Below are 14562 nucleotides of genomic sequence, written 5' to 3'. Positions count from 1 at the left end.
AGTCGAATAGTTTGGAAGACAGGCTATGGAGGCTCACCGAGGAAGCAAAGAAGCCCATCCGAGGCAGCTCCTAGTTCTACGGCATGAACTCGTACAGCCCTTTCTACATCAAGGACCAAGGCGACCAGCCGCCCGACATCAACGACTTCAAGGGCAATGTGGAACTCCACGACACCGACGCACAAAGTCCGGAATTAGCCGCGGCATGGAGAGCGACACTGGGCAGGCCGCTGCGCTTGATCTGGTCTCGGAGTCGCGCAAGGAGGGCCGGATAGCCACCCACCAACAAATAGTATTGGGATGTCCAGACTGGCCTGCTCTTGATGGCCTGCACACAGGATGCTCGATTGGTTCAGACACAATTTGCAGCGTTGCATTCTATCTGCTCTCTTCTTCATATCAGGGCCATGTTTGACCAACGTCTGGGAAGCCCTAGGAAAGGAAGCTGCTTCGGCCTCGTCTGCAAGGGCATCGTTTACCCGTGGCGGGATTTAATGTTCTAATTAAAATTATTTGTCCAGGCAGGCCTATCTACGGTTTGTCTTCGCCGCGGCACGAAGACCGATATATCTACAAGTCGAGGATGAGTCCAACTGCAATGATCGCAACCGAACCCGCCAAGCCCTTCCCTGAACCATCGAGTCTGAATCCCCCGTTCGATACAGCAGGTCCGGTATAATCCGAGCTCGCCGCATCACCTGTGGCCGATGGCGTCGAGCCCACGCCATTTTCGTCGCCATCAGCACCGCCACCAAGTCGTGATACAACGGTCTGCACTAGTGTCGTACCCCCCGAGGTGGACGTCCTGACAAATGTGGTCTCCTCAGGCGAGCTGGCGGTCTCCACAGGTGAGATAATGGTCTGCACATAAGTCTGCCCATTGGAGACGATAGTCCTGGTTGTTGTCGCCAGGGCTTGGCCACCGGGCCCCGCGGTGACCCCTCCTTCTGAGTCGTTGCCGCCTTGGTTTGCGCCAGCGAGGGAGACGATGGTCTGAACCGTCGGGTTTCCGTCCACTGTCGCCGTTGTGACAAGCGTCACCTCGGACGGCCGAGGGGCGACGTCGGGCGCGACGGAAACCAAGGTCAGGGTTGATTCGGCCCCATTGGCCCCAGTGACTATTGTCACGATAGTCTCTTCTGACACTTTGGTGGGTGGAGGAGCAGAAACAGAAATGACAGTCTCCGTGAGTGTCTGCCCATTCGAGGTGACCTCCCGTATAAGGGTTACCTCTCCCGGTGGTGAGTTGGCGACTGGCGCTGGTGAGACTACAGTCTGTTCCTGCGCTTGACCGTCAAGGGTCGTCGTGCGGACGAAGGTCGTCTCCGGCACTGCCACATCCCCTGAGCCCCCTGTAGAAATAATGACAACCTCCACCGAGCTCACCGAGCTCACCGAGCCCTGGTTCGGAGGTCGCACCTCGGGGCTGTCGGGCGCCTGCAATGGTGGTGACTGCTGCTCGGTGGGTGGCTCACTTCCGGTGGGTAGCTCATTTCCGGACGTCGAAGCCGGTGGCGGTGGCGGTTGTGTCGTGGGCGAGGTCGTCTTGGGTGTGCTGATCGGCAGCGCTGGGACTGGGTCCTCAGTAGGAGCGTTGTAGTACACGGCCGGACCGACTGTGGTCGATTCCACTAATACGGTGGCTGACACCATACTGTGCCCGACGGCCGTGGGTGCACAACTCGCGAAGATACACGTACTCAGATCTTGGCCCTCCGCCTGCTCGCGTACCGTCTCCAGGCTGTTCAAGTACTCGAGCAGCGGCGCTGTGACCGTGGAAGGGTTGTTGTCGTCGTAGTCCCAGCCCTCAGCTCGATAAAAGAACCGCGCAGGGTCCACTGTAGCCGGCATTTTGAAGTGGATTCCGCTCTGAATGGTGAACCTTTGCAGATCCTCAGACATCGTTGTGGTGCTGGTCCAGGACGGTTCCGCAGCGGTATCGGTTGATGTTACTGTGTATCCTCCCCGTGTCTCTGTGCTGGTGCTGACCGCACAGTCTGAGAAGGCGATGTAGGAGTATTGAGCCCATATCGACGGGTATGTCCTGGGGGGTTCGGATTGATGTTAGCATAGCAACCAAGTAAACCTTGGAACTTTTGGTCCATCTGAGTGGCGCCTGCGGGTATCGCAACATACATTGTGAAGCCACTGACAACCATTGTGCTGTTGGTGCTGACAGTGGTGGGTAAAGTCGTCATGACTGTCTGGTTATTGGTTACAGAGCTTCCATTTGGGTACGCTGTGATGTGCGGCACGATCGTGTGTGTCACAGTCCCCGCTGTGACGGGAGATCTCCAATCCCAGATCATCACTGACCCGGCCGCAATCTCGCAGGGTTTGTCATGTCCGGAGCCTCCAGTGGGCAGTGGTGCCCGCGAGGTCGCTGTGGCGGATGAATTTGTGACCGCAGCTTGAGCCTCCTGTGTCGCAGCCAGAAGTGTAGCTAGCATTGCCGCGTACAATCTCTTCTGCCATCTTAACGCCGCCATCTTGCTTGCACCAAATGGCCTGTCACACTCAGTGGAATCGAGCGAGGTTGCTGGCGGACGTGCACTCGGGATGCACTGGACAGGCGATGTCAGGATCGTGGACCTCAAGGGGAATCGACGGCGGCCCCCGCGCCTATCTATGTTCGCAGGCGTCAGCTCATCTTCATACAGTGGATTCTCATGTTGGCAGGTTTGAGCGCGTGGAATCCTTCATCGTCGCCTTCGCCTGCCAAGATAGTAGTTTTGTCCCATATGCTGACTGCAGCAGGGCTGTGGCCCACCTCGTCCGGACGACTAGGCTACCTCTAGACAACCACCACCAATAGCGCGAGCGCCCTGGATGGCGAGAACTGAGCCTTGTCAGCTCGGGAGTACATCCCGGTCAGGAGTCCGAGTAGGATTCTCTCTGCAGGGCTCTGGACTCGCACAACTTGCTGCGGTCAGCACTTGCAAGGGTTACGGGCCACGGCGCCTGAACCAAACAGCGAATGTTGATGAAAACATGGCTAGGTAGATACTGAGACGTCACCGCAATTTCTTTTCCCTCTTCGAAGACTCTTCGAGTCCCACGGGGCGAGCCCGCTGAGTGCATGTGGAGCATTATGCAGGCATCTATTCTGAGGGCCTTTTCTGTTTGCTCTGACGCTTGAGCGGAATGCGGCCGCCCTCTCACGCCGGAAAGCTCGCAATTTATCTCCATTCCCAAGAATCAGATCACCACTCCGTGACATGGTGACTGTCGTAAGAATACATATGCTCTTATGCATCTTGATAAAACCGTGGCTCTACGGGGCCGGCCGACAACCAACACCCTTATAGAGGACACTTTCTTTTGATTCTCAAGTTGCGAGTATCTGTACGAGTGGTGACAGAAGATAAACCGCTCAGCTTTGGAAAACACCAGGGCTATTGTCAAGTGTTAAGTAGTAGTTACCTGTGCAGTACCTGTCTCCTCTATGACCCATTTCAAGAATGACCACACCCGATGCGAAGACCTCATCCTGAACGCTCCTCGACTTCGAATTTGTTGAGTCATTGTGACCATCAGAAATGAGACTTGTTCCAGCTCACGAGGTTTTCGTTTCTAATCCTCGTACATTTAAAGTGTATGTGACTTCTTCACACAGTGGTACCAGTAAACGCTCAAGACGCACCTGGGAAGCGGTCTTTCTTTTCAAAATAAAAAATAAAACGTTGGCACAATGCCAATGCCAAGGACGGAGCAGAAGGAATCCAATACGCCTGTGAGTATGTGCCCTCAGCCTCGTGCTGCACAACCAGCTCTCGAAAAGCTCGAAGTTGAAGGGCATTTCAAGTTGTACGACTGCTCGCAGGACCAGGACGGCAGGCCGCTCACACTACCAAGTTTATGATCACAATTGACAGAAAACAGACTTTTTATGAGCAGTCATAAATTCAGTTGACTCTTTTCTAGCCTGTGAAAAGCTGGGATAGGAGCATGTAATACGACTCCAAATGTACAATGCGGTCCTGATATATCTTCAAGTGCACGCGCCATTCGCATCCACGGCCCTGGTGCAGCAAGAATTCTGACCGAATGCAGGGACGACTGGGATGAAGTTTAGTTAGTACAAAATTCTCATGCAGAGAGCTGGATGATATCGGAGAATAAGACCAAACTTACGACCAGTCGCAACACAACCGCTGGGAGCGTCGGTACAGGTCCAGCCGGCCTCAGGGTTGCAGTAGAGGCAGCAGTCGGCTTGGGCGAGGCAAGCGACTGTTGTTAGAGAAAAGATTTCATTAGCACTGCCACTGTCTCGATTTCGATCTAGTATCACTGGACCAAGGAGTCTTGAACGTACCACCATTGGCGCCGCAAGCACGCTCCTCAAGGCCGGAGAGAGCCATGCGGCTGTCGACAGCAGCAGCAATAGCGCTGGAGGCAAGAGCCAAGTTGATGATCAGGGCGGTGAAAACCTTCATTTTGGGCAAAGTTGAGAGACTGTGGAGACTGTTTGGACTGCAGGACTTGAATCGGTTGGATCTGTGGATTGAATTACAAGTCTTTGGGGCGCAAGCCAGAAGACTTTATAGACACTTTCGCGTTGGTCGATCGCATGCCTTTAGGGATATCCGGATTTCTATATTCAGATTTCATTCATCAAAATACAACGAGTCGTGGCATTTACCGGTCACATATTCCCCATACGGAGTACAGCCCTAAATTCGATCCTGCGTCAGTCATGCGATGCGATTACACAGCCCATGCGGGGATGTAACTGGACCCATGAAAGGGTCTGCCTCCGTTGTCATGCATAGGTTTACGCGTACACAGTAGTCTATCCTACCATTGTCGGCCGTACTACAAAAGCATATCCAGATGCCGCGCGGCTATTCGTTTATCCACATGTCCCAGAAAGCTGGTTTCATACGTAGTTGCGGAACACCTGCACACACAAAGCTGGTATTCTGTGTGTATTCTGCGAAAATCAGTGGAGAGTTCGGTAAAGACTCGTCCTCGTAAAATACAATATTTTCCCAAGGGTCAGACCATGGGTTGCCCCCTACGCGAGCGCAACATTGAAGTTAATCCACCCCCTATCTGCGTCAGCAACGCGTCGTTCGGCAAATCCCATAATGACATGAAGATCAAGTGCTTTATTGTGCCTCACATCTTTTCTTTCCCTCTTCGCCAGGATATCTAGCTCTTCACACAGCTTCAAGTTGTACCTTGCGCACGTCTCATGCGCGCTCACTTTAGAGGGCAAGGTACAGAAGCAGGAAGTGGGAATCGTACTGGTGTGTATTGAATTGTTGAAATATGTGAAAGCTGGCCAGTACATTTTTCTATTGGCCTCGAAGTACTTCGCATGCCGAGCGAATACCGCGATGGGGTCTAGCAGATCGGCCTGGCAGATCGGCCTGGCAGATCCCTGCGGAAGCGCTCACAACCGCGGAGTAACATACCTAGGCACGCTGTCTGGCTGTCACCCTACGGAGTACCCGCAACGGCCATTTTACCCAACCTACCCTAGGGTAGCGTGAACGGCCCGACTGCACAATCCATCCAGCCATCCACGGATTGCGGCCCTGCCAGCCCTGCTTATGATGTAGCAGTTGAGAAGAACAGGTGACCCACACCGCGGGGATTCACACGCCGGACCCGACTCCTGTCCTTCGCATTAGACGCGGTGGGTTTTCCTCATTAGTGGCAAGACACAACGGGTTTGAACTGCCTCTGCCCAGTTTCCTTTGCAGGCTAATCTTAATTCAGGCTACTGCCTAAGTACTTAAGTACTTAGCCATGTCGCACGTTAACGGACATTGGGGGATTAATTACGTACCTAGGTAGGTAGCGGCAGCGGCAAATGTCGCCTATGCACCTTTCCCCAAATCTAAATTGCAGCCAGGAACATTGGGCCACCCTCACCCCCCCCCCCGGGGGGGGCTCCAGGGCTCCCATACACTTGGCTGTTAGGGCTGCATGCCAAATGCAGGAACCTACTCCAGCTGTCCAGTAGCCTAGGTTACATTGTCTCGGCCTCGTCCCTGCAATAACGCCACAACTAGCCGTCCTGCTGACCTAACTGCTACCTACTCCTCTGGAACTAGCTTCTTAAAGTAGGTAGCCTTGGAATATCGTGCCGGGCGGGATGCAATAGTATCTGGACATAAGTGTCAGCACCACCAAAACTGGTCAATTTCAAGCACACTTCACTTACTTAACAGCCACAGAACGTGTGGTACGGTCTGCTACCGTCGATCTATCCGGAATTGGATTAGGATCGCACTGGTAGTCTTGTGTTTCCTTAATCATTACTCGCCAGTTGATAAATAGGCTGCGTACTTAGGTGTTTTGAAGGTGAAGATCCCCGCCTTACTAGGTAGTAACTGTACATGGATACCTACTAGTTACTAATGCAGTCCACCTGGCTGAAGGAATCTGGCTGAATATCTAGGTAGCAAGCCGGCTTGGCCATATCTACCTAGGTACGTAGATAAATAATAAGAGCCCAGTGCATGCCCTACTCATTGGCACTTTCGTGCCGCTTGACAGGGTCTCACCAGTTGACACTTACAACTTGGATGACATAGCGTGCAGTGTCACAAGATGCGCAGTAAGATCTCTCTTTCTCCGGCAGCATGCCACATTCTTGTGCTGGCGCCCCTGCTTGTTCCTGGCGCCCAAGCACTCCTGTCTCGCCAAACCAACACATCGGAGTACGATTACATCGTCATCGGAAGTGGTCCAGGAGGCGGTCCGCTGGCGAGCAATCTCGCCCGGGCTGGGTTTGAGACACTTCTCGTTGAGGCTGGTGATGATGAGTTTGCCGATCCCGCCACTCATGTCATTGACTATTTTGCCTCGACTGGAATCCATGATAACCTCCACTGGGACTTCTTTGTCAAGCACTATGACGATATTAACCAGGACCTGAGGTACGAACATCTTGTGTGGAAGAAGCCAAACGGGGACCTTTGGGTCGGACCCGGTGGAAGCGAACCTGAAGGCTCCGTGGTATTGGGCGTCAACTATCCACGTGGGGCTGTACTTGGAGGGTCGTCTATCATCAACGCTGGTGCGGTCTTCTTGCCAAGTGACAGTGATTGGGACTACATCGCGGAGATCACCAATGACACAACTTGGAAGTAAGAATACCCCAACTCCTCTTCGAAGCTGCCACAGGCTAATCTACCGTATCTTGTATAGTGCAGCGCATACACGTGAGTTGTTCATCAAACTAGAGAACAACACATACCTTCCCCCGGGGACGAAAGGTCACGGATTTTCAGGATATCTACAGACAGCTATCGGCGATGGCACCCAGTACACCAGCGGTAAACAGGCAGTAGATGTGCTCAAAGCCACGATTGCGGAATTGGGAAAAGATCCCAACCAGCTGGAAGAACTCATCACTTCGGACGCAAACTACGAAGACCCAAGTCGAGACACGACTCAGGGCCTATGGGCTCTGCCTTTCCACGCCAACAAAACGTTTGGTCGTTCCAGCGCCAGGGACAGGATCATTGATACCGTCGACCAGAAGTTTCCTCTCTACCTTCAGCTGAACTCTTATGCGACTCGCGTTCTCTTTGAGCAATCGAATAGCACCATGAAACCCAAGGCTATCGGTGTGGAATTCCTCGAGGGAAAGAGAGTATATAAAGGTGATCCTAGATGGACCGCCTCGAACCAAGGCACGATAAAGAGTGTATATGCCAGGAAGGAAGTCATTGTCAGCGCTGGTGCATTCAATACGCCTCAAATCCTCCTTCTCAGCGGCATTGGTAACGCGAGCCACCTTGCCGAGCACAACATCCCAGTCGTCGTGGACCTTCCAGGCGTTGGAACCAACATGCAAGACAACCAGGAGATGGCTGTCACTGGTCTTGCTGCCGAGAATTTCACTTACGGGCCAAGAGATGGCTTGACCGGCGCGGATTGTACTTACGGCGCAGTGTTCCCGGACCCTTGCTACGACGCGTGGCTTGAAGGCAAAGGCCCATACTCGAACGCGGGTCCGAATTCGAACATTGTCACGTTGAAGACGGCACACTCGCCGGATGGGGAGCGCGACGAAATTGCTTTCTCTGGGTCTTTTGCCTTCCGCGGCTTCTGGCCAGCCACTCCGGGCCAGACCTGGATCGAACCGCCAAATACCTGGGGACTTCATTCCGTCCGCATGCACCCGCAGAACCGCGCTGGCTACGTCAAGCTTCGCTCTTCAGACCCAACCGAGATGCCGGAGATTAATTTTAGGTACTTCACCGAGGGCGCGGAGACGGACATTGGAGGAATCAAGGATTTCGTTGCATGGGGTCGCCGAGTTCTGCAGCGCGTTGCTGGGCCTACTGGTCCCGTCAACATCACCAGCCCGCCGTGCCCAACTGGATATGCCGCCGATGGAACTTGCTCGGACGCGAACGCTGATGAGCAGTTCATTCGTGACAATACATTCGGGCACCACGTTACCAGCACTTGCCCTATCGGGGCTGACGATGACAAATTCGCAGTTCTCAACTCTAACTTCCAGGTTCGAGGCGTCCAGGGTCTCCGTGTAGTGGATGCTAGTGCTTTCCCTAGGATTCCAGGTGCTTTTCCCGTCATTGCTACATTTATCTTGAGTGAGAAAGCTTCTGAAGCGATCCTAAGTGGGAAGTGATGGTTCGATATGGCTATTTCAAAAAAAATTACATTTTGCTAGCATTTAGAAAAAATTCCCCAGCTCTCGTATCTAAGCAGAAGAGACACAAACCAAAGGCCAGTCGCTGCGATCGCTCCTCACCACTCGAATAGCCCTTGGATGCTATCGAGTATCGAGTCGCCACCCTGCCACTATTAAAAAGTATTCCAGTTCCAGCTGAAATCGATGACGCACGTGGCCCATCCTAATGACAGACTCGGATCGTGGCATGTCTCTCTCTTAACGAGAACAGCAGAGATTACCATATACAATTGAGCAAAATCTACGCAAAAGAAGAGGTTTTCCTTTTATTCTTCGTGGTACTCCTGCGTTTGGGTTCCGTCAAGGTCTCTGCTACCTGGCTATATTGCGTAGCGGGCTGTTTGTCATTCTGAAGTAAATGGAGAAGAGTGTTTAGAGAAACCTCAATAGTATGTGGTTTCGCTTCTATTCCGTATACGTCCGAGGACATACATGGCGCCTTCATACGGTGGTAAGCACTCAAGCCCAGCGCTTGGAAAGAATACGGTGTCGATAACGATAGTGATAATACGATAGGTGGGGCCAAAATCAAACGAATTTTGGCCGATGATCATGTCCACACACTGGCAGTGCACCACCCAGACAGTTCATGTGGCGAAAAAGCTCAGTTACGAAGGACGATCCCATTTCCTCATACTGACATTGGAAGTAATGTAATAAGTCGCTTGCTGATGAAAGGGATGCGTGGCATGCTGAGTCACATTCGAGAATCAACTCCCGAGGTCCCGAGCAACGTCGGTGCAAAACGAAGTGCCCAGGTGACATTGTCTCTCACACACCACATTCATCTGCACAACACTGGTCTACACTGTTGATTCAGGGCCGCACACCGAATTTATTAGACTGTACGCATCGTGGCTTCATGTCTCGGCATTCGGCACCCTTGTTTCCCCAGCCACCTACTCGCTCCACAGTCTAGCCACCTGGGCAGGCTGGGCACTGGCTTGTTCTCCGCTTTGTTTCCCTTAGTCTTCCCTAGTCTATCGGTAAGGTCACGACTGCTTGATCCCGCCACTAGGGAAATTTGCCTCCTTGTTCTCTTAATAAGCTGCTACTCCAACGAGGAGGTATGCCTTCAGTCAACAGCCCGCCAACTCGCCTGCTTTGTATCAGCCCCTGGTGTCCAGGGTCGTAGCAATCAAAGCTAAATATTTTCCCCGCCTTTACCACCTCTACTGCCGATTCCGACAGGGTTCCTACTGATATCATGGGCGACGAAGTTAGGGAACTTCCCAGGATTCTCACAAGTGCTGACTAGGTAGATAGGTGTGGATACGGTGAGGACTATATTATGGTGCGTACCCACTTGGCAGGGACCCTATTACTATGAGCTCCCCGTGAGGACCAGTTTTTCAGAGGCGTGCAATCGGACATTGCAGTTCCCCCAGCCATGGCTTTCTTTGCATTGGTCCTAGCGATTTTGTGTTTGAAGGCTGGGCGCACCTCAGCGTCGGCCGCCTTTGAACAGAAATGCTCTTCATTTGACCCTTCTAGTGTTGGTATTACAAATGCCACGGTTACGGAACATGTCTACGTTGGGTCTGGAACCAACCTCAGCCTTCCGGATAATGATCCGTCCTGCAACTACAACAACCAAGTCGTGCCGGCAAACCTTTGCCGCGTGGCCCTCCAAATAGCAACATCAGGGAGCTCTGGGATTGTCGCAGAAGTTTGGCTGCCCGAGAACTGGAACGGGCGTCTTGTCACGACTGGAAATGGAGGATTGGGCGGCTGTAAGCACTTGAGGTGGTCTTGCCCTCCAGTCAAGGCATCACGAAGACTTACTCTTGTGACATCTCTAGGCATAGACTACAGTGCTATTGCTTACACGGCCAACAACGGATTTGCAAGTGTTGGTACGAACAATGGACATAATGGCACGTCCGCCATTCAATTTTTGAACAGCACGGAGGTCGTGGTTGACTTCGCATGGAGGGCGTGAGTGACACCCGGGTCCCTCATTTATGCGGCAGGCGACTGACATATTGTGAAGTGTGCATACCGGCGTGGAAGCGGGCAAAAAGCTGACACAGCCATTCTACGGGGAGAGCGCGAACAAGTCTTACTTCCTCGGCTGTTCTTTAGGTGGACGCCAGGCTATCAAGGCCACCGAGATGTTCCCTGCAGACTTTGATGGTGTAGTGGCAGGGTCACCGGCTGTGGACTTTGTCAATCTTTACTCGTGGAGAGCACGCTTCTACCCAGCCACTGGACCCGTTGACTCACCAGATTTCATTACGCCCACCGTTTGGAAGACGACGATCCACCAAGAAGTACTGCGTCAGTGCGACTTGAGCGACGGTGTCTCGGACGGGATCATCGAGGACCCCATGCTGTGCCATTTCGACCCTTCGACCCTACTCTGTGGAGGAACATCAAACAGTTCCGCCTGCCTGTCTTCCTCGCAAGTAGAGATTGTTCGGAATGTATTTGAGACGTATACATGGGAGAATGGGACACTATTGTATCCAAGAATGAATCCTGGCGGTGAGATCATGTCCGCAGATGGTTTGTATAACGGACAGCCTTGGGCAGTATCGCAAAACTGGTTCCGCTATGCCGTGTACAACAATCCGAACTGGGATCCTGCCGCATACACACTCACCGACGCTCATTTCGCCGCTGATGCCAACCCGGGAACCATTCGCACGTGGCCAAGCAGCCTTTCCGCATTCCAAGATCGGGGTGGCAGGGTCATCATGTTTCACGGGGGCCAGGACAACCAGATCACGAGTTTCAACAGCCCACGGTTCTACGACCACCTAGCCGAGGGTATGGGCTATACAACGGATCAAATGGATGAGTTCATCCGCTTCTTCAGGATATCTGGAATGTTTCATTGCAACAGCGGGCCCGGTGCCTGGGTTATAGGACAACAAGGGGGATCCGCGGCGCAAGGAGCGTTCGACAGAGAGAGCAATGTCTTGGCTGCTGTGGTCGACTGGGTAGAAAAGGGGATGGCACCAGAGACCATGACGGGCACTAAATTTGTGAACGACTCAGCCGCGCTGGGAATCTCTTTTCAGCGGAGGCACTGCAGATGGCCATTGAGAAATATCTATCTTGGTGGCGACCCGAAAGATCCCCAAAGCTGGGAATGTCAGAAAATGGATGGAGATCAACCTGGAGGCCGCTACTAGGTCGCACCAACTCTCCATAGCAGTAGACTGTGGTCAATAGAAAGCCGTGAATATGAGCTATCCTGGGATTTACACGTCACCGCCGCCGAAATCTATCCCATCAGACTCACAAAGAAATTATCGTGCAGCACCCGGCCTGCAGGGTCCGGCCACGGGTTCTGCCTCGCCATATTCCATCTCGAATTCGCGCTGCTCTGCCTTCCTAGCAAGGTTGCGGTAGGTTTCGCCCAGTGAAGAGTTAATTGCGATATGGTAGTGCATCCCTCGGAATGTGGATATATACCATTCCGCACGATGTGCCCGCTTCTTTGGTTTGCTTGCCACCCTGTTGTCTTGTATAGAAGCATCGCCATCACCGCCGTCACCACCACCACTGCACTGTTATGACCCTCCACAGCGGCACCAAAACTTGTCATCCCTTGTTCACCGCCCGCGAGGCATGTGATGGGGCCTGTATCGTCGCGGCTTCCTCGACTTGGCTTCAGCTTCTCCAGATGGTCGCTGTCGGGAGTAGTTACGGATGTAAAAAGAGGTTGGTTCAGCTCCTCCATATTATCGTTGTTGGGGGCGGCTGCGAGGATAGAAACAGGATGGAGGAGCAGGAGCAGTAGTAGTGAAATAAGCACGAGAACCTGCCTTTTGAGTCACAGCTTGGCAGCCTGAAATAATGTAGTGAGGAGTGTGGGGACGATAAAACGCGCTTGGACACTAAGAAAACCTGAATTAGGCTGAGACCGACAGTTATATACTTGGTATATTAAGAGTCCTTGATGCTTGGGTGCTACTAGAGGCGATTCTGCTAACGCTCGAGTCGAACTTGTGTAACATTTACACGCTACTATTGTCAACGTACAACCAGATTCACTGTCAAATCATTTTGGCAGCTTGTTGCCTTCGTGGCTCGAGAATGGTCTTGCCAGTTGGTCCCTCCGCCTCATTGAATCCTGATTTGTGATCAAAGATCTTTTGCCCGCGAAGCCACGTCTCCTCGACCACACCAATGAGCTTCTTGCCATCGAACGGGGAGACCTCGTTGCGGAAGAACATGGTCTCCTTGTTGACCTCGAATTCAGCTGCATCGTCGAACACAACTATATCACCATCAAATCCGACGTCAATATCGCCCTTCTCTTTCTCAAGGCCCACCTGACGAGCAGTGTTCGTGCTCGTCCAGCGCACGATATCTTCGATGCTGGCACCGCGCGCCGCTGCCTCGGTCCACAGAATAGATAGCCCCAGTCCTAGACTGCTAACGCCACCCCATGCCTCAAAGAAGTCGCCGTCCTGCCCAGCGTGGCTGTGTGGAGCGATAGGGAAAGACTCTGGGATCAACTTCAGGTCAGGCGTGCATGGTGAGTGGTCTGAAACGACGGTCTTTATGACTCCCTTGCCGTCATCGTGCGAGAGCTCATCCCACAGCAGGGCTTGGTTGGCGCGACTGCGAGACGGCGGCGCCGACTTGTACCGCGTGTCGCCCTCGGGCACCTCCTCGGCCGCCAGACTTAGGTAGTGAAAGCAGGTCTCTGCCGTGACACGCACTCCTTGGTCCCGGGCTTCTCGCAGCAGCGGTATGCCCTCTGCGGCTGAGAGGTGCACGATGTGCAAGTCCACGTTGGGGGCGAGGTAAGCCTTGGATAGGATCTGGCTGATTGCGTACGTCTCCAGCGTCGGGGGTCGAGAGTCGAGGTACGTCTGGTAGCTTGTCAGAGGCCCAGTATAAGGTGCCCCGGAGCCGACAAGGGTCACGTTAGGGGGTACCATTTCCGCATGGAACATGACGGTTGTTGGAGAGTCGGCAAGGGCTAGCAGAGCAGCTTCGATGTCACTTGGGCCAATGGCTGGGAACTCATCGACACCGCTCTCAATGAGGAAACCCTTGAAAGCTCGCACACCGGCATCAACGAGAGGTTTCAGATCCTTCGTGTTGTTGGGGATAAGCCCCCCGTGAAAACCGACGTCCACCCAAATTTGACTCTCAGCAGCCCTCACTTTTGTCATGAGGTTCTCGACAGTCGTTGTAGGTGGCAGTGAGTTCAGGGGCATGTCGATCAAGGTTGTAACGCCGCCAGACGCAGCTGCCCTCGAGCCAGTCCAGAATCCTTCCCACTCAGTACGCCCTGGCTCGTTCAGATGCACGTGGGCGTCCAAGAGACCGGGCAACAGAAGCTTAGGCGAGTAGTCGGTATAGACTGTGTTGGGTGGGAACTCAGAGGATGGCCGTACGGAGTCATACACAGACGCAACTTTGCCCGTGGTTGTATTGACTACAACTGTGGCCTGGGAAAGGACTCCACCCACCACAGCACGAGACGATGCTAGTACCGTGATGTCCGAGGACGAGTCGCTTTGTAATAGGGCCTCAACTAGAGAGGCCAAGAAGGCCACACCGTACCTGCGGAAGAGCGCCATGTTGAAAGTGGGACAAGGGTCACTTCAGCTTCGAAAGAATGTTGAGTGATGTCCTCATGGGTGACATTTCTAGGCCGATTCAGCACCTGACCGGCCTTTATACCTGATCATGACTTCCTTACCTGACAAATCGCGAGGATGTCAAACGTAACCTGCTCCGTTGTCGGTGAGACTTTTTTGGGGTGCACACTGACCTTGATCCTTGTTTGAATTCCGGGATACCATGATAACTGCAAAATCAAGCATCATGGCTGGGCTATTTCTGCGAGATCTGCTGCAACTTAAGATCCGCTCTTGAGGTTGGCATTATACATTAGCTCCAGCTGGAACGAG

The 14562-nt window shown here is 53.1% G+C and overlaps 5 protein-coding genes across 5 annotated transcripts; 2 read left to right on the top strand and 3 right to left on the bottom strand.

Moving 5' to 3' along the window:
• Positions 1-570: 570 nt before the first annotated feature.
• Positions 571-2645, bottom strand: KVR01_004126 (uncharacterized protein; the record flags this gene model as incomplete). The annotated part of the gene is made up of 2 exons (XM_044793389.1): positions 2137-2645; positions 571-2044 (listed from the first exon to the last, which is right to left on the bottom strand). Exons 1-2 carry the CDS (start codon positions 2487-2489, stop codon positions 571-573), a joined length of 1827 nt encoding a protein of 608 aa, XP_044646290.1. The 5' UTR covers positions 2490-2645.
• Positions 2646-3991: 1346 nt separating this feature from the next.
• On the bottom strand, positions 3992-4436 carry KVR01_004353 (uncharacterized protein; the record flags this gene model as incomplete). The annotated part of the gene is made up of 3 exons (XM_044790627.1): positions 3992-4059; positions 4135-4230; positions 4316-4436. 3 exons carry the CDS (start codon positions 4434-4436, stop codon positions 3992-3994), a joined length of 285 nt encoding a protein of 94 aa, XP_044646517.1.
• Positions 4437-6564: 2128 nt separating this feature from the next.
• Positions 6565-8617, top strand: KVR01_004809 (uncharacterized protein; the record flags this gene model as incomplete). The annotated part of the gene is made up of 2 exons (XM_044781825.1): positions 6565-7103; positions 7165-8617. 2 exons carry the CDS (start codon positions 6565-6567, stop codon positions 8615-8617), a joined length of 1992 nt encoding a protein of 663 aa, XP_044646973.1.
• A 1453-nt stretch (positions 8618-10070) lies between these two features.
• KVR01_004593 (uncharacterized protein) lies at positions 10071-11820 on the top strand (the record flags this gene model as incomplete). Its single annotated transcript, XM_044792791.1, has 3 exons — positions 10071-10413; positions 10483-10618; positions 10674-11820. 3 exons carry the CDS (start codon positions 10071-10073, stop codon positions 11818-11820), a joined length of 1626 nt encoding a protein of 541 aa, XP_044646757.1.
• An 867-nt stretch (positions 11821-12687) lies between these two features.
• Positions 12688-14229, bottom strand: KVR01_004124 (uncharacterized protein; the record flags this gene model as incomplete). The annotated part of the gene is made up of 2 exons (XM_044783564.1): positions 12688-13680; positions 13711-14229. The coding sequence occupies 2 exons, from the start codon at positions 14227-14229 to the stop codon at positions 12688-12690; spliced, it is 1512 nt and encodes a 503-aa protein (XP_044646288.1).
• Positions 14230-14562: the final 333 nt, after the last annotated feature.

This window comes from Diaporthe batatas (genome assembly GCF_019321695.1).
Source record: "Diaporthe batatas strain CRI 302-4 chromosome Unknown Contig00004, whole genome shotgun sequence".
NCBI lineage: Eukaryota > Fungi > Ascomycota > Sordariomycetes > Diaporthales > Diaporthaceae > Diaporthe > Diaporthe batatas.
This window is presented reverse-complemented; position numbering and strand designations above follow the sequence as displayed.